Genomic DNA, 24,255 nt, shown 5'->3' with positions numbered 1-24,255 from the left:
TTTTCTGACGCTAAAATTATTTTCCAGGTACAAAGACTGATAAACTAATTTACAAATAAAATAAATTAACACAAATATAACAGTTTGGATTTAAAGCACTAGCTAGTGCTAGGAGACTGGAGTAAGTAGGACTGATGGCAAAGTGTAAGTAAAAAAGGAACAATCTTTCTAAAAGTCTTACTATGGAAGATTTACACTTACTTCCTGTCCCAGTGACAACATATGTGCTAGGGTGTGAAATACACAAAAGATGATGAGAAATGCCCTTAACAAGGACATGCACTTGAACAAAAACTTAACAAAGCTTAACCATTTTCCACCCAACTAAAAGGGTATTTTTTTTTGCTGTTCATGTCTCCGAGAAAATTCCCCTCCTTTTCCAATCCCAGTGATTGGGACAGGAAATAAGGGAAAAGCTTCCTAACGGAGACCTTGACAGCATTAAAAAAAACTGACAAGAGGATTTATAAAAAACATATAAAAAATATAAAGGCTATCATTCCTATGCAGCTGGGCTGTCAACCATCCATACAGACAGCCTTTGACAAAAGTGTGTGTCTGTAAGTCCATAAAGTAAATCCAGCACTAAAATAATTTATCATATTTATCTTGTTTGAATTATTGGTGGGTAGAATTGGTACTTTCATAGTGCCACATCTGTAGTTCAGTCCCCAAGCATATTTATCAGTTTCTATGCCAGTCAAAAGTAATTGAAAGGAGCGATAGGGTGGTCCTGCTGAAAGCTTGGTAGATACTTCCATGTCCTGCTTCCATAGGTGTGCGCAGCCTATTGCATTAGGGTGTGCACCACAAAGCTCAAAAACACACTACTGATCACTCACGATGTTCATTCAGAAAGGGAAGGGGCCGGTAAAGTACATATCTACCAGCCCCTTCTCCCACTCATCTTGAAACATCCCCTCAGCAACAGCCAGTGGGAGGGGAGAGGAGGGAAGCCTGTGGTGCTGCGGGGGGAGGGGGAAGGAAGGGAATCAGGGCAGTAGGGGGGATCTGTGCTGCACCGGGTGATTAGGGTGTGCCTGGGCACACCTGGCACACCCTGTGCGCACGCCTATGCCTGCTTCCATCCCAAGCAGTTCCAACCTGAAGTTGGTGTGGAGGTAAGTTTAATTTCTGTAAAAGACCCCAGGGAATATTTTGAACTGGGTGTGGAGGCGAGTTTAATTTCTCTAGAAGACCCCACAGAATAGTTTGATCTGGGAAGTAGGTTATATGGCAGCAGTGAATGTTTGTAATACCATCCTAGAGCATCCTAGAACAGCTGTCAACATCAAAGAAAGTTGCCTCCCTTTTCCTAAAAGCTTTCAGTCTTGCCAGTTCTGTCTTCGCCCCTATAACAGCATTAGTATTCTTATTTCAACTTACAAATGTTATCACTGTAAGCTGGCAATCTTCTGGGATTTGTAGAAGACCTTTATTTGCTAGTCAATGAAAACAACAAAAAGGAAAGCATTGTCGGGCTGCTACATAGGCTTCAAAACAAATCAATGTTATCTTAGTATTGACTGTGGAAACTCAAGAGTTTGTATTTGAGCCCCCAGCAGAAGAAGCCATTTTGATATCCTTCCACAATTCAAAAAAACATTTAACAAACACAAGGTCATATAGCTATGTAAGGTCTATTTATAGCCTAAACAATATAATGAGATAATAATGCACAATAATACAACAATCACTAGATCTCCGAGTACCCTGTCAGATTTGCTTTAATGCTTTTGATTCTTACCTACAAAATGCCAGTCTACAATATTAAATAAACCCCTAACTCTCCTGCTGCCTGAGCTGCTGAATGCTGCCCCATTGTTAAATAATCCTCCTCTTAAGTGTCTTCTGAAACAGACACTATTGGCAGTGTCCATTTGCTGTTTACTCTGCCACACTCAGTAGTTACTCCCTCTGACCTCCTATGTCCAGTAGTAACATGTAAATTGGAGGAACCTCTTGTGAGGGAGGGAGTGAATGTCATTTTCAATAATACCAAGTTCACACACCTGTTAAACCTCCTCTGGACCACGCATCAGTCAATGACACTTTTTATAAGTACCTGTGCGAGGAAGGTAGCATACACAAAATTGGATACATTTTAATACTCTGCCTCCTCTAGACCACAACAGATGAATCCAGCTATGTTCATCGCAAACTCATATCCAAATATACTATCTTGGAAAAATACAAATTACGTTTTTTGCCAGTTTTCTCTCTGATGCCATAAGGTCAAGGATTAACAGCGCATATATTAGGGTCCATCAGTTCCAGGTGGACCTAGGACAGGCTCATACTTTCAGATTTGGAATCACTATTGATAATTTTTGCTTTTTTGTTTGGCCCTCATATTGCAATACCATGTTGTTTGCTTATAGTGGCTTATCCATACTTATTAAGCTTAATACGCAATATAGAAATATGCATATTTCATTTCTCAAGTAGTTTGATAGGTTTATGGGGAAATTGGGTGGAGCTGGGACAGCAGGATATACTTTTTAGCATAGTTTTGTGTCTTGTATTAAATGTGTACCATTTATGTATTTTAATATATAGCTATCATGCATCTATATGTATTCTCTTTTAATCTTTAAATAAGCCTAAACCTTCTCCATAGAATAGAATTAGTAATTAGGATAAACAAAGGCAAGGGTTTAGCCCATATCCATTCATTGTGGAGTTTTTGAGAGATTGGAGGAACCACTGAGCACTGCAATGGACACAGAAAACTTTCACTTCCCTCTGCCAGAGGTATCAGTTTCAGAAGCCACTTTTTAGAGGAAGATCTTTTAGTGTAGCACTATAATTTAAAGTATTACTCAATTTTCTTCTAGTTATAGTCAGGGCCGTCTTTAATATTGATTGGACCCTGGGCAAAACTTTTCTTGGGGCCCCCTCATGCAGTTTCGCTCTCCACCTGCTCTGAGACATACAATAAATAGCAGCTAGACTCAAAATCAGTTTACTGAATCAGATCAGACAGCTAGTGTGATTGGTTGCCAGAGGTTACAGTGTATCATTACCGCTCACTGACTGGTTGCTAAAGGTTACAGCACACATTACGGCTCACTGATTAGTTGCGAGGTTACAGCACATGATTTCTGCTTGTTGATTGGTTGCTAGAGATTACTGTGGATATGATCTCAGGGGGGCGTGACATACATATCAATGCCACTGGCCACTGCTATTTACATTTGAATGGCACCACTACTTACATATGAATGCCGGTAATTTACATGTAAACAGCGGGTGAGTCATCTGTACACAACAATAGGGCAGAGCTGGGCAGCATTAGTAGCAGCACTTCACACTGAGATATTGGGACACAGCACGGGACTAAAACCTCAAGGGACGAGGGAATTTAAACCAGGATAGTTGGCAAGTATGAGGCAGCTACTTTGGGCCCCACAACAATGACAGGGCCCAGGGCAGTTGCCCCTTTTGCCCTGCCTTAAAAACGGCCCTGGTTATAGTCACTAGATCTCAGCTATATAAGGTTCTAAGTATGACTTCAAAGCACTTTAACTCAATTCGCACATTTGCTGTCTATTGCCTCACCCATTAACATCCCAGACCAGACCATTAGTTATTGAAACAAAACCTTTAAATATGCTCAAATGTTCTGTGGAATAAAACATGCTAGAATACCAATAAACAAAAATTCACCTGCACTACAGTGTGTTAACAAATAATGAGCTTGATGCTGCTGTTCATGACAACAGCCAATCAGTGTTCATGACAGCAGTCAATAAACGTGAAAAAAGAGGTAAATAATATACCACAGTGCAAACAAACCCAAATGCCAATCCTATAAGCAGTACTAATATGCAACAATAAAACAATTGTGAGCAATAATGGGTGCAAATATTAATGAAAAAAAAATGAGCAAGCATGTAGCCAGTGAAAGTTCAATGGTGTGAAAATAAACATAAAAGTTCTAATTGCAGGTTTTCTTCACAGGTGCGGTTGCTAGAAATAGCCAAAGTGCTGAAGTGCTCTAATAGCCAAACAGCTAATCCGTACTCCACACCCCCCTCTAAGTGTTTAGACTCACCAGATGAGATGGACCCCTCAGGCAGTACTGCATGTGGGTCAAACAGGCTTAAACTGGTGAGCAGGGTGATGAGACGCCAAATCCAAGGTGTGGTGATTCCTGTGTTGTAACTTGAACAAAAAGAGAGGGAGTCCACATAGTGCAGTATTTAATTTTATTCAGTAAAACACTTGTTTACAAAGTTCCATAGTAAAACAAAGGATAAAACATCAAGAGCGTTCCGTTTAATGCAGGAAGCATCTGGGTTCTCTCACAACCTTACCTGCATTCCACTGCTCATCGGACAAAATGTCACTGGGTTGCCGGAGTCAGAACTGATGCGTTTCGCCCTTCCCACGGGGTGTTATCAAAGACATAGACTAAGGCCCCTTTCACACTGGGGCGGTGGGGGCGTCGGCGGTAAAACAGCGCTGCTTTACCGTCATTTTAGCGGCGGTATTCGGCCGCTAGCGGTGCGGTTTTTACCCCCGTTGGCGGCCGAAAAAGGGTTAAAACTGCTCGCATAGCGCTGCTATAGCTGCGGTATAGCCGCGCTGCCCCATTGATTTCAATGGGCAGGAGCGGTGAAGGAGCGGTGAATACACCGCTCCTTCACCGCTCCAAAGATGCTGTTTGCAGGAGTTTTTTTCTCTCCTGCCAGCGCACAACTTCAGTGTGAAAGCCCTCGGACTTTCACACTGGAGAAACAGCAGCGGCAGTTTTAGGTTGGTTTGCAGGCGCTATTTTTAGCGCAATAACACCTGCAAACCGCTCCAGTGTGAAAGTGCTCTAACGGCATCACAGCTAAATATATAGCCATGCAGTCACACTATATATTCTGCTGTGATGACGTGAGTCTCTGTCTTTGATAATGCCCTGTGGGAGGGATGAAGCGCGTCAGTTCTGACTCAGGCACCCCAGTGACATCACGTCCGTTGAGCGGTGGAGCGGAGGTGAGGTTGTGAGAGAACCCAGCTGCTTCCTGCAACGAATGGACCGCTGGTGATGTTTTATCCTTTGTTTTACTATGGAACTTTGTAAACAAGTGTTAAATAATGAATAAATCAAGACATACTGCACTATGTGGACTCCCTCCCTTTTTGTTCAAGTTACAACACAGGAATCACCACACCTTGGATTTGGCGTCTCATCACCCTGCTCACCAGTTTAAGCCTGTTTGACCCATATGCAGTACTGCCTGAGGGGTCCATCTCATCTGGTGAGTCTAAACACTTAGAGGGGGGGTGTGGAGTACGGATTACCTGTTTGGCTATTAGAGCACTTCAGCACTTTGGCTATTTCTAGCAACCGCACCTGTGAAGAAAACCTGCAATTAGAACTTTTATGTTTATTTGCACACCATTGAACTTTCACTGGCTACATGCTTGCTCATTTTTTTTTCATTAAAATTTGCACCCATTATTGCTCACAGTTGTTTTATTGTTGCATATTAGCACTGCTAATAGGATTGGCATTTGGGTTTGTGCTGTGGTATATTTACCTCTTTTTCACATGCTAGAATACCAGGTAATACATAAAATACAATGATTTGATCCAAACTGTACATATCAAATCAATCAAAATGTGGTGGAACAGAAAATCTTTTTTCACACAAGTGGAAACATACACCTACAATCTTGGATCTGACTCTTAAGATAGTGAGCAATGAAAAGTATAACACTTCCAAGGGTTACCATTTCATTCTGACAAAAAATATATCACTTGCCTTCTTTGCACTCTAGAGCTACCCGTGACTCCAGGTTGTCCATCTGCATCTGCAGTCTCTTCAAGGTTAAGTCATTCTCTCTAGACTTGCGTTTGTAGGCAATTAACACAATGATGACAATGATAAGAAGGAGGCTTCCACCAGCAGCTATGCTCACGATAGCAGGAAGAGTTAGGAGGCTATCTGATAACACATTGATAGAACCAGGTGAAAACACCATGCCACCAACATGGACCTAGAGGAAAATAGAAAATGCTCAGGGAAAGTAGAATGGGAATGAAAAATGAAGCTATATGCAAATTACACCAAACCTAGCAACCAGCTAAAAGGCCTCTTGCACACAAAAGTAAAAAATAATATGAGTTTTTTACTAATCTGAAATGAGATGCATTGTTGTCTATGGGACATTGCACACAGCTGAGTAAAGATCAGTAATACTGCGCAGTAAAACAATACAGTACAGAGCAGTAAACCAAAAATAGAAACATTTTTCATTTGAGTTCAGTAATTTACTTGTATGCACGAGTTTACTCATCTATAAGCATATTTACACAAGTATAAATGAGTATATTACAATACTGGCAATAAAGAAGAATTTTACTTGTCTATACCCTTACGCACCTAGCCTATACTCAACATTACTCAGGTCTTTACACATAGTTTTTGGCTCCTTGCATACGGTCATCACAAGTTCTTGAGTAAACATTGGTAAGGCCGGGTTCACATACTGTATGTGTGCCTGAGGTTCCCAGCATGGGGTCCGGTGCGTCCCTGTTCAGTGGTGCAGGAGCAATTCAGGTCTGAATTTTTGCCTGAATTTGCACCTGAACCGGACCCAAAAAGACGCACAGGACCCTTTTGGAATGTGGACCATGGCCACCCCGGACCTGTGTGAACCGGCTCAATTGCGAACCAGGCACACTTGCATGACATGCGAATTGGATGCAGTAAAACTCCAATCCAATTCACACATTTGTGAACCTGGCATAAATTATGACGCCTGTGTGTAAGAGGCCTAAGACAGCTTTCTTTTACTGGATCTGTAAGATGTTAAAAGATGACTTCTGGCTAGTTGTCAAAGGTTTATCACAACATAACAAGTCATTAAAACTGTATAGATGTGCTTCAAAAGGCTAAAAATGATAAGTACTATTTTCATGGAATAGAAAGGATGAATAGTCAAAATAGTTGAAAAATAGTGATAGTCATTTATAAAAATTATAGTATGGTAAATTTTATACTTGCAACAGCCACAACACTTCACTTGATGCTCAGTGTAAAAATACATGAAAATGAAGAAAGAAATATGGAGAAACTTACAGTCACTTTATGTTGGCCAGTAAGATTAGGCGACTCGCAAAGAAGCTGAGTTTCAGAGACAGTGACATCACATGGTGTGTCTCCAATCAGAACAGTGTAATTCAGCTTTACCCCTCCTGCTGCAGGTGGAACCAGATTCTTTCCCTGCTCAGAAAGTAACATCACATTACTTCAAACCTATGAGGTTGCATTTGTCAACATTACAGAAGGCATGTTAAACTGATAGTTTTGGACTGCATGCAGCCCCCTCTTTCCCTCTTTGATGCCTTGAATGGTTTCAGCCCCCATTTACACTTGAGCGCTTTCCTGCTCGTTCGCTTAGGCCTGTCTACGACTTATTTTCCATTCTTTCTAACTGCGCTGTTCACACTTGTACAATCAGTTGCCTTTTCCTCTATGCTCAAAAAGTAAATTTGTTTTTTTGAAAGTATTCAGGAATTTTTGATCCAATAGACTTCAATGGGAATGCCCGTAAACATGCAATTGTTACTAAAATGTAGTGTACCTAAATGCTATAACCTTTTTTTTCTTCTTTTTTTGCAGTTAAGCAGATGTGGCCCTCATAAGACCATGCAGCCCCTACAAGATTGATTCCACTAAATTCAGGCCATTGTTTGAGATTGTCATGTCTAACGTACATGATTCCATGTTCATGCTTGCAACATTTCTATTGCTTTAAATGACTAATTATGCAATAACATTAGGTCTCATACAAACACTAATACATTTTCTTGGAACCATACATCAATAAATGTCTCCTTTATAAATTCTGTTATTGTACACAATAGAGGTCGACCGATATTTTTCTCTGGCCGATGCCGATATTTAGAAATCGCGGTGGCCGATGGCCGATATATGATGTCGATTTTTTTGGGCTGATATATTAGGCCGATTTTTTTTTTTTTTTTTCCTTTTTTTTCCCTTCATCTCATAAAATCTAACAGTTAGACCCCTTTCACAATGGGGCATTTTTCAGGCACTTTTGGGCTAAAAATAGCGCCTGTAAAGTGCCTGTAAAACGGCTCCCCTGCAGTCTCAGTGTGAAAGCCCGAGTGCTTTCACACTGAGGCGATGCGATGGCAGGATGTTAAAAAAAAGTCCTGCAAGCAGCATCTTTGGAGCGGTGTATACCACTCCTCCACCACTCCTGCCCATTGAAATGAATGCGCACCGCTGCCGAAGCGCCTGCAAAGCGTTTCGGCAGCAGCGCTTCATGGGCGCATTTAACCCCTTCCTCGGCCGCTAGCTGGGTTATAAGCGCCCCAGCTAGCAGCCGAATAGTGCCGCTAAAATGATGGTAAAGCGCCACTAAAACTAACAGCGTTTTACCGTCAACGCCTGCCCGCTCCAGTGTGAAAGCAACCTTAAGTAATAAGTGATACAGAAAATTTTTTACATTTAAACATTTATTAAACAAAACAAACCTCCAATCAGTTCACTTGTATGTAGAATTTAGATTAAAAAAAAAAAATAACTATCTTAAATATTAAATACACAAAAACAGGTAATCAAAACTTTTGGATGAAAAAAAATGGGCTAACTTTACTGCTTATTTATTTTTTATTATTTCATTAGTGTATTTTTTTTTTTTTTAAATTGCGTTTGAATGACCTCTGCGCAAATACCGTGTGACATAAAATATTGCAACAACCGCTATTTTATTCCCTAGGGTCTCTGCTAAAAATATATATATATATATATAATGTTTGGGGGTTCTAAGTGATTTTCTAGCAGAAAATACAGGATTTTTACTTGTAAGCAACAAGTGTCAGAAAAGATTTAGTCTTTAAATGGTTAAACTGAGAACTCCTCCACACTGAGTTCAGCTCATTGATAAAAGAACCTGAAGAGATACAATGTATCTTCTTATCAGACTTGGCAGGCTGCCCAGGGAGGAGAGAATCCTCTCCACAGATAACTTCAGGAAACTTGCATTGACTTCTATTATAGAAGTCATTTGCAAGTCCCGCTGAAGTTATAATCGGCTTTTTTTATCAGCACAATCGGCCGATGCTGATTAGGTAAAAAAAAAGCCAAATATCGGCCGATATATCGGTCGACCTCTAGTACACAATTCCCCATAGTTCCATTGTAACTCTATACCTTAAACTTCCTGCCTTATATAACATAACCTGTGATTTAGAAAACACCATCATTGTCAAATGTTCCTTTTAGCATTCCTCAAATTTATTTTAACACAACAATATGCTAAACCATTTTGCACCAGGAAATTGCACAGTTATATTACGTAGAAATATATACAATGTCCTTGAAATGTATTCATACCCCTTCAAATTTTCCACATTTTGTCATGTTACAACCAAAAACGTAAATGTATTTTATTGGGATTTTATGTGATAGACCAACACAAAGTTGCACATAATTGTCTAGGGGAAGGAAAATGATAAATGTTTTTCAAATGTTTTTACAAATAAATATCTGAAAAGTGTGGTGTGCATTTGTATTCAGCCCCCTTTACTCTGATACCCCTAACTAAAATCTAGTGGAACCAACTGACTTCAGAAGTCACCTAATTAGTCCATCTGTGTGTAATTTAATCTCAGTATAAAAACAGCTGTTATGTGAAGCCCTCAGAGGTTTGTTAGAGAACCTTTGTGAACAAACAGCATCATGAAGGCCAAGGAACACACCAGACAGGTCAGAGATAGAGTTGTGGAGAAGTTTAAAGCAGATTAGGTTATAAAAAAATATTGCAAGCTTTGAACATCTCACGGAGCACTGTTCAATCCATCATCCAAAAATGGAAAGAGTATGGCACAACTGCAAACCTACCAAGACATGGCTGTCCACCTAAACTGACAGGCCGGGGAAGGAAAGCATTAATCAGAGAAGCAGCCAAGAGGCCCATGGTAACTCTGGAGGAGCTCCAGAGATCCACAGCTAAGGGGGAAAAAATCTGTTCACAGGACAGATATTAGCAATGCACTCCACAAATCTTACCTTTATGGAAGAGTGGCAAAAAGAAAACCATTTTTGAAAGAAAGTCATAAGAAGTCCTGCTTGCAGTTTGCTCTGGTCAGCTGAGACCAAAATTGAACCTTTTGGCCTAAAAGTAAATTGCTATGTGTGGCAGAAAACTAACACTGCACATCACCCTGAACACACCATCACGCAGCATCATATTGTGGGGATGCTTTTCTTCAGCAGGGACAGGGAAGCTGGTCAGAGTTGATGAGAAGATGGATGGAGCCAAATACAGGGCAATATTAGAAGAAAACCTGTTATGCCCTGTACACACGGTCGGATTTTCCAACGGAAAATGTTCGATGGGAGCTTGTTGTCGGAAATTCTGACCGTGTATAGGCTCCATCGGACATTTTCCATCGGAATTTCCGTCACACAAAATTTGAGATCTGGATCTCAAATTTTCCGACAACAAAATCCGTTGTCGTAAATTCCGATCGTGTTTACACAATTCCGACGCACAAAGTTCCACGCATGCTCGGAATCAGGCAGAAGAGCTGCACTGGCTATTGAACTTCCTTTTTCTCGGCTCGTTGTACGTGTTGTACATCACCGCGTTCTTGACGTTCGGAATTTCCGACAAGATTTGTGTGACGATGTGTATGCAAGACAAGTTTGAGCCAACATCCGTCGGAAAAAATCCATGGATTTTGTTGTCAGAATGTCCGATCGTGTGTACGAGGCATTAGAGTCTGCAAAAGACTTGAGACTGGGGTGGAGGTTCACCTTCCAGCAGCACAACGACCCTAAACATACAGCCAGAGCTACAATAGAATGGTTTAGATCAAAGCACATTAATTGGTTAGAATGACTCAGTCAAAATCTAGACCTAAATCGAATTGAGAATCTGTGGCAAGACTTGAAAATTGCTGTTCACAGACGCTCTCCGTCCAATCTGACAGAGCTTTAGCTATTTTGCAAAGAAGATGTGCATTTTGGTAGAGACATCCCCAAAAAGACTTGCAGCTGTAATTGCAGTGAAAGATGGTTTTACAAAGTATTGACTCAGGGGGGCTGAATACAGATTCACGCCACGCTTTTCACATATTTGTAAAAAAATTTGAAAACCATTTATCATTTTCCTTCTACTTTACATATATGTGCCACTTTGTGTTGGTCTATCACATAAAATTCCAATAAAATACATTTATGTTTTTGGTTGTAACATGACAAAATGTGGAAAATTTCAAGGGGTATGAATACTTTTCGAGGCACTGTATACGGTAATGTTTTCATATAGTTCTGATGTGCCTTCACCTTTAGTATAATTGGAGTTCCGGGCTTTTGCTCAAGAATGCCTGTAGTGCTGAGAAGCTCAAATGTTGGGTTGGGGTAATAGATGAATTTGGTGTTATTGAAGATCAGTAGTGACTGCACATTATTAAAGATAAATCCAAACTCGTCTGGCCTCTCCACAGCATCCAGTCCAGGACGATATTCTGGAGTAAGGGCTGGAGCCCAGCACATCAAACAAGAGGCATTAACTATCTTACACACCTGGTGAGAAAAACAATAATATTACAATACCATCTAAAATACTGGAGAAGTTTTATGAAACAGATTTACAGGAACTGAATTGAGTTATTCAGTGTTGTCTGCTGCAAGTTCGTGATACTTTATAAACAAAGTCAATTAGGCTCAATAATTAATGTATGATGAAATCTGTAATCTGTCAAAGGAATTATTTTTGAAAATGGATAATACCATACTAATATAATTTTTACCTGATGAAAAGTCAAGACAATTAGTTGTGTTGGGTCAGCAAACTAGTCTTTTCTTCTAAACCTTATTAGGTTTAGTTGGATTTCTCATAGAACTGATTGTATTCAGAGAACATAGAGGTCAGTCAGGAATTAATCCACCTCGTTTCCCCTGAGTGTGGGATTTTTAGAAAAAACAATTTCCATGATTAAATAATAATAATATGGGTCTTTAAATTTGTACTTTACACACATATATTTCTGTGTTTTGATTAACTTTAGAAATTTCTGGTTAAAAAACACTGCATTAAAATGAGCAGCATTTATTGCATTTTAGTTCCTCCTACTAGCAGTAGGTGGTGCTATATCATCTTAAAGCTGCACAATTGTTGCACATTGGCAAATAAAAATGTAAAGACCAAATGGCAGTACAATAAAACAATCAAAATCTGCATAAATTATCACACAACAGTACTTTAAAATTTTGATCATCCTTTCTCCAAGCTAAACAAGCAAAAGCAGAAATCTTGTTACAAATTACAATGACAAACAGCTCGAGGCAGACGTACATTCACAGATTCCTTGCCATTATACTTCACTCTAATTCTTGGCTCCTGTATGATATCAAGGTTGGTACCAGTAATTGTAAGGGATGTGTGACCACTGTCAATTAAAAAAAAAAAAAAGTTCAGAAATAGGTTATACCCCATGTTGAACAACAGAAACACAAAATAACTAAAATAAATTAGACAACTTGCAAAATAGAAGGATATTTTATGGACATAAATTAAATACAGTAAAACCTTGGATTGCGAGCATAATTCATTCCAGAAACATGCTTGTAATCCAAAGCACTTGTATATCAAAGAGAATTTCCCCATAAGAAATAATGGAAACTCAGATGATACATTCCACAACCATTTATTCATAGGTCCTTCAGTTTATAGTCCTTATAAAAAGAATATAGCAATGTGATAGGTTGTGGACCCATAAAATGTCCATCCTAAAATGGCAGCCTCCACAAGGGGATTAGAAGCAAAATCCATCATGAGCTACAGAGTATAAAAGAGAAGAGAGGCGCTTCTAAGTGTAGCAATATGTTGTACTTTCATTAAATGTAACCATTTTGCTACACTTTTATACTCAGTTGTGGCATGACGCTACTTGTATATCAAGACATCGCTTGTTTATCAAGTCAAAATTTATTTAAAATTTTTGCTGGTCTTGCAAAACGCTCTCAAACCAAGTTACTCTCAAACCAAGGTTTTTACTGTACATACTTTATAAAAGAACTTCAATATCAACCAGAATTATATAACAGAATAAAATAAGAGGTCAAGCCCTATTTGTGTAGACCTTCATGTGATCAATAAATTGCTAGCTTACAATGTTGGCAATACAGTTCCAAACCCATAAAATCACAGTTCTAAAGGTGAGCATACATGTTACCAGCAGTGGATCTGCTAATGGCAGCCCATTGCTCCCAAGGGTCCACAATTGCTACATGGGTGCCAATCTCAGTTCGGTCAGTAAAAGGGGGTCCCTTGTAAAGTCTGTGACATTAAGTGGGTTCAGTAAAAGATGCTTCTTGCACACAGAGCAGAAACAAGTCTGTGATTTTGTGCCGTGCAGAAGATCCTTTCCATTATTTTCTGCAGGAGAAAGAAGGTAGCTGAGCTTTTGATAAAAGGTATGGAGCCAGGATTAGGTCAAGCTCACATTAGTGTTCTTGCTGTGGGGCATTAAGTGCAAAATCTGTGACAGGCAAACTGCTTGTTTTAGGTTGTCTTGTATCTTTGAAAGTGGAACTCTAGCGACAAACGCTAAATACAGAGATAAAATATCTATAAGGGAGCTGTTTTAGCTGTCACAGTATTTGTATTTCTGACCACTAGGGTTCTGAAATATACACAGTTGTACTCGGAGTCAATCTGTGGATAGTGTGGGAAAGGAACAAAGAGCAACAGGCAAAGGAGGCAAGGAGGCAAAGGAGGGCAGGCTTTATGCAGCCTGACTCCTCCTACAATTACAGGCTGACCTGAGGTCAGCCTTACACTTATACAACACAGCTCTGTGGCAGGGCAGAGGCCCTGATTTTTTTTCTGCTACAATGAGGTAACATTACAGAGTAAGTCCCTCCTCCAACCTATGACTGAACAGTGAAAGAAGAAGTAGCACACCAATTAATCTCTTTGTCACACTGCTCTTTGCTACTATCAGCATATTCCTTGTTAGTACATGAGCACTGCAGAAAAACTGATTGACTCCTTGCATTGTTTCTCCCTCTTTCAGTCTAAGCTTCTCTGTACAGGAAATTGCTAATAGCTGATATCAAGTCAAGTGCAGATACTTAGACTGCCCCCATGCCACTGTAAAATATACAACTGAGGCTGCAATTCAATTCCACTGTGTCCCATGTTCCTCTCCTGTGCATTCCTTCTTCCCACCCCTCCTCCTCCAAGTCTTGCTGCCCCCAGGCGCAATTCAACCTCTACAGTGAACTAGGTGTGTGGCCACAATTGTGTGGTTTCATTTTAACAGGCTTGCAGGGGATTCAATTAAAGTAATAGGGCCCCTTCAAACAAACATTATACATCTCTTCCTGGTTCATTCTCCCTTTACAAAGTCAACTTGGAATTTTTTCTCCAGTCTCTTAATTAATAAATGTATTGTATCATTGTATTTACTATTTCATTGATATGTAGATTAAGGCCGGGTTCACACCAGTGCGAATTGGATGTGGGTTTCCGTATGACAGAAGATTGTGACCGGCTCTCTATGGAGCCAGTTCACACATCTCTGGAGCGGCTCCGATGCAAATTGCACAGGAGTGCTGTGCGTCTTTTGGTCTGTATCAGGTCCGAAGTCAGCCAAAAATCTGGGCTGAAATCAGACCTGAACCGGTGATTGGAGACACACCAGACCCCTGCTTAGAGCCGCTCCGTTCCTCAGTGTGAACCCAGCCTGTCTGCATGTGACATCTCTTAAAACGTTACAATTTATTTTTTAAATAAAATGTATTCCTATATAATCAGATATTAACCCTTAGTTAACCCTGATCAGCCCCAATTAACTCCTTACTCTCCATTAGCAATCATTTTTCCTTTTGTTTACATTTTCATGTGTCATATAAGAAGTAATGATAAAAAAACAAACATTTTTTTTCTATAGATTACATAAGAAATAATAACGGTAACTGCAGCTCAGGGACCCAGTAATCTGTGTTGCAGAATATAAGCTCCAGAGTTCCCCCCATTTGTATTTTCAGCTCCACTCATCAACCTCTGGAGCCTTTCCAACCCTAAGGCTCTGTCCACATGTTTACACAGTTTGCATACGCACACGAGAGTGTTGCACATTGTAGTACTGTACTGCCATTAATTCTTACTGATTGTAAATCTTTTTTTTTTTTAATACAATAAAAAACATGTCATACTTACCTGCTCTGAGCAATGGTTTTGCACAGAGCAGCCCAAACTTCCTCTTCTGGGGCCCCCTGCTGATGCTCCACCTCCCTGCTGAGTGCACCCATATCAAGCCGCTTACCCTTGCCCATAAGACACACATAGCAGGGATCAGCCCTGCCCCTGCTACCTCCTCTCTGGCTGCGATTGACAGCAGTGGGAGCCAATAGCTCCTGCTGCTCTCTCTGAGCCAATGAGGAGGGAGAGAGCCAGGAGAACAGCCTTCAAAAAAAAAAGTACATGCACAATTTGTATTTTAGTTCACTAGGGACCCTATTGAAATGAATGGGCTACCCTAACACAACACACATTATCACACAAAGTAACGCATATTAACGTGCTTTGCTTTATTGCACCGCAAAGATGTAAACATGGCCTAATACAAAATGGCACTATTTTTTATTTTAATGTATGGGTTTCAACAGAATTCTAACAAGTTTGCATGGATTGGGGGTTGATTGCTGATTGCAGTGGGGACTGAACACAGCACACGCTGATACTTCCCAATGCCTGTTTTTACTGGAACATGAATGCAATTTGCAATTTTTTATTTGAATAAATTAGTTAATCTGCACAATCCTGGGCGCTCTTGCTTATTGCTCATTTTCAGTTTGAGCAATTTCAAGGGAAACTAGTTAGAAGCTTGCAAGGATTAGTGTAATTGCTTGACTGTGATGTGGATCCTTCCCTTTTTACTTTGTTTGTCTGATCTTGGTGAGCGTATCAGAGCTTGATTCTTTCCCTATTTATCTGTGACTTCCCACCATACATACTACTGCTCACGTAAAGATATCAGTACAGACAGGCTGGTTAATTAAAAGAAATTACACAGTGTCACACAAATTTTCCTGACAATTTAAAGCAACTCTTTTGCCCGGATGATTCCTGAAATAAAGGTCTCCCCGAAAAGAAGTAGCTAGATTCTCAGCTCTTCTGTTGCCCACACTGTGGAAGATATTTTAGAAAGTGATACTTTTGAGAGTGACGGGTCAATCTGCTGGCAGTTGGAGGAACCACTGAGTGCAGTAGGGGACCAGGAAACAAACTCCCAGAAATGTTAGTTTCTAATAATTCTTTAGTGGGCAACTACTATTGCAGTGATCAGTGGCACAGGAATGAGGAAAGGTGAGTATCTAATAGAAAATAGTTTTCTAAATATTGTATTTGATTGCCAGTGTTATTATTAAATACTGTATATCATTAAGTTAGTAAGCTTCAGAAGTATCATTAAGGTATTTTTTTTTTTTTAAACCTGCTGGTGTCTGCAATAATTTCTGGTGTTTGTGTGTCTTGTGTTGCGGCATCATAGTGTGTAGTACATTTAGAATACACCTCATTTCTTTCTTTCATTCTTTTAAGTGAGGTGAATTCACAGAGCAATATAGACTGTGGAGTGTGACGCTTTCCATGCATGCACCGAACTTCGGATAGTTCAGCAGGGACTGGCCAAATTTCAATTCATGTATGGGCAGGCTGGTTGCACACAAGTCGATCTATCGATCGATTTGTGTACAACCAGCCTGTCAGGCTTTTACTGAACGATCAGTGCCACTGGCTATAGTCAGTAACACTGATCATTGTATTGGCAGGGAAGGGTCCCCATTGTCAGAATACAACGGGAAGGATTCAGATCTTTTTTTTTAGCTCAATCCGCTGGTTCAACGAAAAAATGATGATCAACATATGGGCTGCTTTATACCTTGCTTTGATGGCTGAATTAACTTCTATTCTGACATGCAAAACGCAAAAAGTTCTGAGTAGTGTCAGATCTTGGCATTTTTTTTCAACCTCCCCCATCCTACTTGTCCATCACTATGACTCTCTGGCCAATAAAATGTGAAGGAGGTAGAAAGTGGAGGGCAATCAGAAAATGTTAAAGCTTGTCTGTGAAAACAGCATACCATTCAGCTATAAATACAACCTGTTTGTACTTTATACCTGCAATTTTTTATTCCACTTGATGACACATTATTTTTAAACCAATTTTTAACACACAGCCTAGCAATTGCAACCGAATGCCCAAGAAGGTAAAAAAAAAAAAAAAGGACCATCACTATAGTATGTAGAAATTATAAATTCCTGATTTATTAAAAGGCAAAGAAGGACATTTTATCATTGACAATTTATTTGGGTAAGGCTTATCATGAAGATGACTCTAGAACCACCCAAATGTCATTGCGAACCTTGTAAAGGCCAGTCATCACAATGTAAAGGTCACTATGTAATTGCAATTCCCCTGGGTTAAGATTTTAGATGTCTGTGAACTACTCTCTTCTCTGCCATAAAAAGTATACCTTCAGTTATTGAAATGACCCCAAGTTGATATATTTTTTACTAACGTGTAATAGATAATAAAAAGTACAAAGACAGAAAATATCATAGCAATCATAGCAAGCTACGCAGTGCTGGTGTACCTGTTGTATTTCGTCAGGTTCTGTGGCATTTTTAATACAGAAAACAAGTAAATAACTAATGGGAAAATATCTCAGATCCCTGATATTCCCCAAACTCCACATTTCAAAAACCAGTTTATAGGAGGATATTCAATTGAACTGTATATAATGAGAGTTTTACTTAATAGTAACAGAATATAATCTGAAAAACCTTATGGCATATTTTTCCTCTCTTTAATTTATTACAGGTATTTATATAGCACTGACATTTTACGTAGTGCTTTATATACTATACAATCACATTAGTTAATGCCCTCAAGGATCTTACAAACTAAGGTACTGAACTTACATGCATGCATACCTGCACACACAAGCTAGGACAGGAGCCATTTAATCTACCAGCAAGTCTTTGGTGTGTAGGAGTAAACCAGAAGAAACTTGCACAAGCAAAGGGAGAACATGCAAACACCATGCAGATAGTGTCCTGACTGTGTTTTGAACCAAGGACCCCAGTGCTGCAAGGCAGAAGTGCTCACCACCAAGCCACTGTTCTGCCCCTTTCTTAATCACAGTTTTACAGTTGCCATCTGTAATTTATTTTCCAAATGGCACTTTATCTCCTCACCTGATAATAAAAAAAATTAGCAACTTGGCAATCCCAATAAAATGGTAAAAAGTTACCACTGCACTTATTTAATCAGATACAAAACATTGTTTTTCTGCCTTAAAATGTCAGGCATATGGTAAATTGTTAAAAAAAACTTTCTATATAGGTTTTTAAAATTCACATCAATCAACAGTGAACATTAGTCTGAACAAATCATAAGATTTAGTAAAAAAAAGTACAATTTTTCTTTATAGTGCACAATAAAATGCTCATGTTATCTAGAGCTGTGACAGCCAAGATCTCCTAGCTAACAGACTGTTTGTGGGTGTTTTACACTTAACGAACAATATGCTTGAGTGAGTTCAGAGTATATGAGTTCAGAGTATCAAGGATCTAAATGCCTTTAAAGATAGTGGCTGCATGCAAGTAATATGACTTCCCCGATGAATCTATGAATCTAAAATGGTACAGCCCTTCAGCATGGGACCCAGAAGTTAGTGGATATTATTGTAGTAGCAGTGCCTACAACAGTGATTTCCAGCTTCCACATGGATGCCACAAGCATGGTACATGCATAATGACATTGATCCAAGGTGGACCAATATAACTATGCAAAAATATCCATACCTGAAATTCATCTTTAAGGCTCATATACCTGTGATGGACAAATGAAAAAAGGAATCAGTGAACTGAAACAATTACTGAGTTTGGCAACGGGACCCGTAAAAAGGGTCTGTGGAACAAAACCAAGCTTAGACATGCCATTCTACTTAGGTTAACCTCCCTGGTGGTTTTCCCGAGTGTGGCTCTAGGTTAAATTTCAGCACCATTAGCGGTAACCCCGAGCCACACTCGGGATTGCATTGCAGGATCCTGGTGCGGTATACTTACCTTGTCCCCAGGATCCTGCGATGTCCCCCCCGCTGTGTCCGTGGGCTCTGTCCTCTGCCCGAAGCCTCTCTATGCTGGGCTCCGTTCCCCTAGCGACGCACGGTGGATGGAGCCCGGCAGCAAATTCAAAAAAGTGAAAAATCATAATACACAGTACACTGTAATCTTACAGATTACATTACTGTATGAAATTATTTCACATCCCTTTTGTCCCCAGTGCTTTGTCCAGTGCCCTGCATGCAGTTTTATATTATATATACTGTTCTTTCTGCCTGGAAACTTGAGATTGTCCATAGCAACCAAAAAGTGTCCCTTTATGTCAAAAGTGGTTTTAGACCAGCTAGAAAACAGCGATGGTAAATTAGAACACTTGCAGAATTGAGCGATAGTGAATCGTGGGGAAATTCATTTTATTATCATATTATTTTTGATAATTATTTATTTATTATATTATAATTTATGATTTTGTGTTTCAAACTTCATCATACCCGGGATATCTACTAGACTCTTGGTGGACAGATTTAAGTGTGTTATTGCTAAGAATTACAGGCCTACAATATGCAATGCCAAATTTCTATGCAAAATAATTGTACCGCTCTGAGACGCAAAAATCTGACATAATCATACCACCAGGGAGGCTACAGCTGGCCGTACATGGATTGGAATACAGCCAGTTCAGTAGGGACTGGCCGATTTTGGATCCATGTATGGCCACTGCGGTTGAAGAGAAATCGATCTACTTCCCTGGTAGATTCCAACCACCCTGTTGGAAAATTTCTGCTAGATCAGTGCTGCAGGCTATAGCCTGCAGCACTAATCAGTGTATTCTGATGGTGGGGAAGTATCCAGCTGTCAGAATACAGAGACAAAGAGAGGAGAAATGTGTGGATGGGGAAATCAGGTCAGTTTTTTCAATGGCCACCTATGGCCAGCCTAAGTCTTATCAGTGACTTTTATTTGCAATGTTTAATTGCTTTTGCAGAATCAAATAGGCTATTCTATTGTTTAGGTTTGTAGCCCTCCCATGTGGGTTGGTCATTCCAGTAACTAATTTAATTACATAATTAGTCTTTTACTAAGGATCTTGGCAAATAACCTGGCATCAATGTAACTGGGAATATAGGCCTTACATTACTTTGGATACTTACTGGACTTTAATATCAGTACACAAAGCACCTCCAGCACTGATAAAGTAAGTAAATGGTAAGTAGCATTAGCAGGAAAAAAAAAACACAAATGATTTCCGAAGTCTCTAAGATGACCTGTTACAGTGCCTTGAAAAAGTATTCACATCCCTTGACATTTCCCAAATTTTGTCACATTACAACCAAAACTGTAAATGTATTTTATTGGGATTTTATGCGATAGCCCAACACAAAGTGTCACATAATTGTGAAGTGGAAGGAAAATGATAAATGGTTTTCAATTTTTTTTACAAATAAATATGTGAAAAATGTGGCACACATTTGTATTCGCCCCCCCTGAGTCAATACTTAGAACCACCTTTCACTGCAATTACAGCTGCAAGTCTTTTTGGGGATGTCTCTACCAACTTTGCACATCTAGAAAGTGAAATTTTTGCCCATTCTTCTTTGCAAAATAGCTCAAGCTCTGTCAGATTGGATGAAGAGCATCTGTGAACAGCCATTTTTAAGTCTTGCCGCAGATTCTCAATTGGATTTACGTCTGGACTTTGACTGGGTCATTCTAACCCATGAATATGCTTTGATCTAAACCATTTCATTGTAGCTCTGGCTGTATGTTTAGGGTCATTGTCCGGCTGGAAGGTGAACCTCTATCCCAGTCTCAAGTCTTTTGCAGACTCAAATGCCGCGTACACACGATCGCCTTCTCGTCGGAAAAAGATATGATGGCTTTTCCGACGGGATTCCGCTCAAGCTTGCCTTGCATAAACACGGTCATACAAAAGTTCGCTGAACTTTCGACCGTCAAGAACGCGGTGACGTACAACACTACGACGAGCCGAGAAAATTAAGTTCAATGCTTCCGAGCATGCGTCAAATTGTTTCCGAGCATGCGTAGGAATTTTGCACGTCGGAATCACTACAGACGATCGCATTTTCAGATAGGAACTTTTTCCGACCGAAAAATTGAGAACATGCTCTCAATCTTTTGCTGGCTGGAATTTGGCCAGCAAAAGTGCAAAGGAGCATACACACGGTCGCATTTTCTGACCAAAAGCTCTCATCGGTCTTTTGCTGGCCGAATTTCCGAACGTGTGTATGCAGCATAACAGGTTTTCTTCTAAGATTGCTCTGTTATTTGGCTCTATCTTCCCTTGAACTCCCATGAACTTCCCATGACCAGCTTTCCTGTCCCTGCTGAAAAAAAAACATCACCACAACATGATGCTGCCCCCACCATGTTTCACGTGGGGATGGTGTGTTCAGAGCGATGTGCAGTGTTAGTTTTTTTGTCATATATAGGGGTTAATTTACTAAAGGCAAATAGACTGTGCACTTTGCAAAGTGCAGTTACACTCTGCAAGTGCAGTTTCTCCAGAGCTTAGCAAATGAGGTAACGATTCGCTTTGCAAAGAATACCCAATCATGTGTAGGGAAAATTTAAAAAAATGCATTTTTGCTTGCACATGATTGGATGATGGAAGTCAGCAGAGCTTCTGTTAATTTATTAAACTCTGAAGCAACTGCTCTTGTAGAGGGCAACTGCACTTTGCAAAGAACACGGTCTTTTTGCCTTTAGTAAATCAACCCCATAGTGTTTTGCTTTTAGGCCAAAAAGTTCAATTTTGGTCTCATCTGGCCAGTGCACCTTCTTCCACATGTTTGCTGTATTTCCCCCACATGGCTTCTTGCAAACTGCAAACGGGACTTCTTATGGCTTTCTTTCAACAATGGCTTTCTTTTAACAAAGGCAAGATTAGTGGAATGCATGACTAGTAGTTGTCCTGTGGACAGATTCTCCCACCTGTGTTGTGGATCTCTGCAGCTCCTCCAGAGTTATCATGGGCCTCTTGGCTGCTTCTCTGATTATTGCTCTCCTTGCCCGGCCTGTCAGTTTAGGTGGACAGCCATGTCTTGGCAGGTTTACAGTTGTGCCATACTCTTGCCATTTTTGAATGATGGATTGAACAGTGCTCCGTGAGATGTTCAAAGCATGGGATATTTTTTTATAACCTAACCCTGCGTTAAACTTCTCCACAACTTTATCCCTGAGCTGTCTGGTGTGTTCCTTGGCCTTCATGATGTGGTTTGTTCACTAAGGTTCTCTAAAAAACCTCTGAGGGCATCACAGAACAGCTGTATTTACACTGAGATTAAATTACACACAGGTGGACTCTATTTACTAATTAGGTGACTTCTGAAGGCTATTGGTTCCACTAGATTTTATTTAGGGGTATCAGCGTAAAGGGGGCTGAATACAAATGCACACCACACTTTTCAGATATTTATTTAAAAAAAAATTGAAAACCACTTATCATTTTCCTTCCATCTCACAATTATGTGCCGCTTTGTGTTGGTCTATCACATACAGTCAGGTCCATAAATATTGGGACATCGAAAAAATTTGAATCTTTTTGGCTCTATACACCACCACAATGGATTTGAAATGAACAACATGTGCTTTAACTGCAGACTTTCAGCTTTAATTTGAGGTTATTTACATCCAAAATAGGTGAACCGTGTAGGAATTACAACAGTTTGTATATGTGCCTCCCACTTTTTAAGGGAGCAAAAGTAATGGGACAATTGGCTGTTCAGCTGTTCCATGGCTAGGTGTGTGTTATTCCCTCATTATCCCATTTACAAAGAGCAGATAAAAGGTACAGAGTTCATTTCAAGTGTGCTATTTGCATTTGGAATCTGTTGCTGTCAACTCTCAATATGAGATCCAAAGAGCTGTCACTATCAGTGAAGCAAGCCATCATTAGGCTGAAAAAAAAACAAAACAAACCCATCGAAGAGATAGCAAAAACATTAGGTGTGGCCAAGTCAACTGTTTGGAACATCCTTAAAAAGAAAGAACGCACCGGTGAGCTCAGCAAAACCAAAAGACCCGGAAGACCACGGAAAACAACTGTGGTAGATGACCGAAGAATTCTTTCCCTGGTGAAGAAAACACCCTTCACAACAGTTGGCCAGATCAAGAACACTCTCCAGGAGGTAGGTGTATGTGTGTCAAAGTTAACAATCAAGAGAAGATTTCACCAGAGTGAATACAGAGGGTTATCAACAAGATGTAAACCATTGGTGAGCCTCAAAAACAGGAAGGCCAGATTAGAGTTTGCCAAACAACATCTAAAAAAGCCTTCACAGTTCTGGAACAACATCCTATGGACAGATGAGACCAAGATCAACTTGTACTAGACTGATGGAAAGAGAAGAGTATGGAGAAGGAAAGGAACTGCTCATGATCCAAAGCATACCACCTCATCAGTGAAGCATGGTGGTGGTAGTATCATGGTGTGGGCATGTATGGCTGCCAATGGAACTGGTTCTCTTGTATTTATTGATGATGTGACTGCTGACAAAAGCAGTAGGATGAATACTGAAGTGTTTTAGGCAAATTTATCTGCTCATATTCAGCAAAATGCTTCAGAACTCATTGGACGGTGCTTCACAGTGCAGATGGACAATGACCCGAAGCATACTGCGAAAGCAACCAAAGAGTTTTTTATGGGAAAGAGGTGGAATGTTATGCAGTGGCCAAGTCAATCCCCTGACCTGAATCTGATTGAGCATGCATTTCACTTGCTGAAGACAAAACTGAAGGGAAAATACCCCAAGAACAAGCAGGAACTGAAGACAGTTGCAGTAGAGGCCTGGCAGAGCATCACCAGGGATGAAACCCAGTGTCTGGTGATGTCTATGCGTTGCAGACTTCAGGCTGTAATTGACTGCAAAGGATTTGCAATCAAGTATTAAAAAGTAAAAGTTTGATGGATGATTGTTAATCTGTCCCATTACTTTTGGTCCCTTAAAAAGTGTGAGGCACATATACAAACTGTTGTAATTCCTACACCATTCACCTGATTTGGATGTAAATACCCTCAGATTAAAGATGAAAGTCTGCAGTTAAAGCACATCTTGTTCATTTTATTTCAAATTCATTGTGGTGGTGTATAGAGCCAAAAAGATTAGCGTTGTGTCG

The 24,255-nt window shown here is 40.0% G+C and overlaps 1 protein-coding gene across 1 annotated transcript in view; it reads right to left on the bottom strand.

Moving 5' to 3' along the window:
* The window catches only part of PLXNA2 (plexin A2), a 518,514-nt gene that overhangs the window by 82,894 nt on the left and 411,365 nt on the right, over positions 1-24,255 (bottom strand). The window contains exons 17-20 of the mRNA XM_073615770.1: positions 12,337-12,430; positions 11,325-11,564; positions 7,083-7,226; positions 5,763-5,997 (exon numbers count right to left, since the gene is read on the bottom strand). Of these exons, the coding sequence (XP_073471871.1) occupies positions 5,763-5,997; positions 7,083-7,226; positions 11,325-11,564; positions 12,337-12,430 (713 nt within the window). The remainder of the gene's footprint in view (positions 1-5,762; positions 5,998-7,082; positions 7,227-11,324; positions 11,565-12,336; positions 12,431-24,255) is intronic.

The sequence above is a fragment of the Aquarana catesbeiana genome, linkage group LG02 (assembly GCF_042186555.1).
Source record: "Aquarana catesbeiana isolate 2022-GZ linkage group LG02, ASM4218655v1, whole genome shotgun sequence".
NCBI lineage: Eukaryota > Metazoa > Chordata > Amphibia > Anura > Ranidae > Aquarana > Aquarana catesbeiana.
Note: the sequence above shows the minus strand (reverse complement) of the source record. Positions and strands in the feature narration are given on the sequence as shown.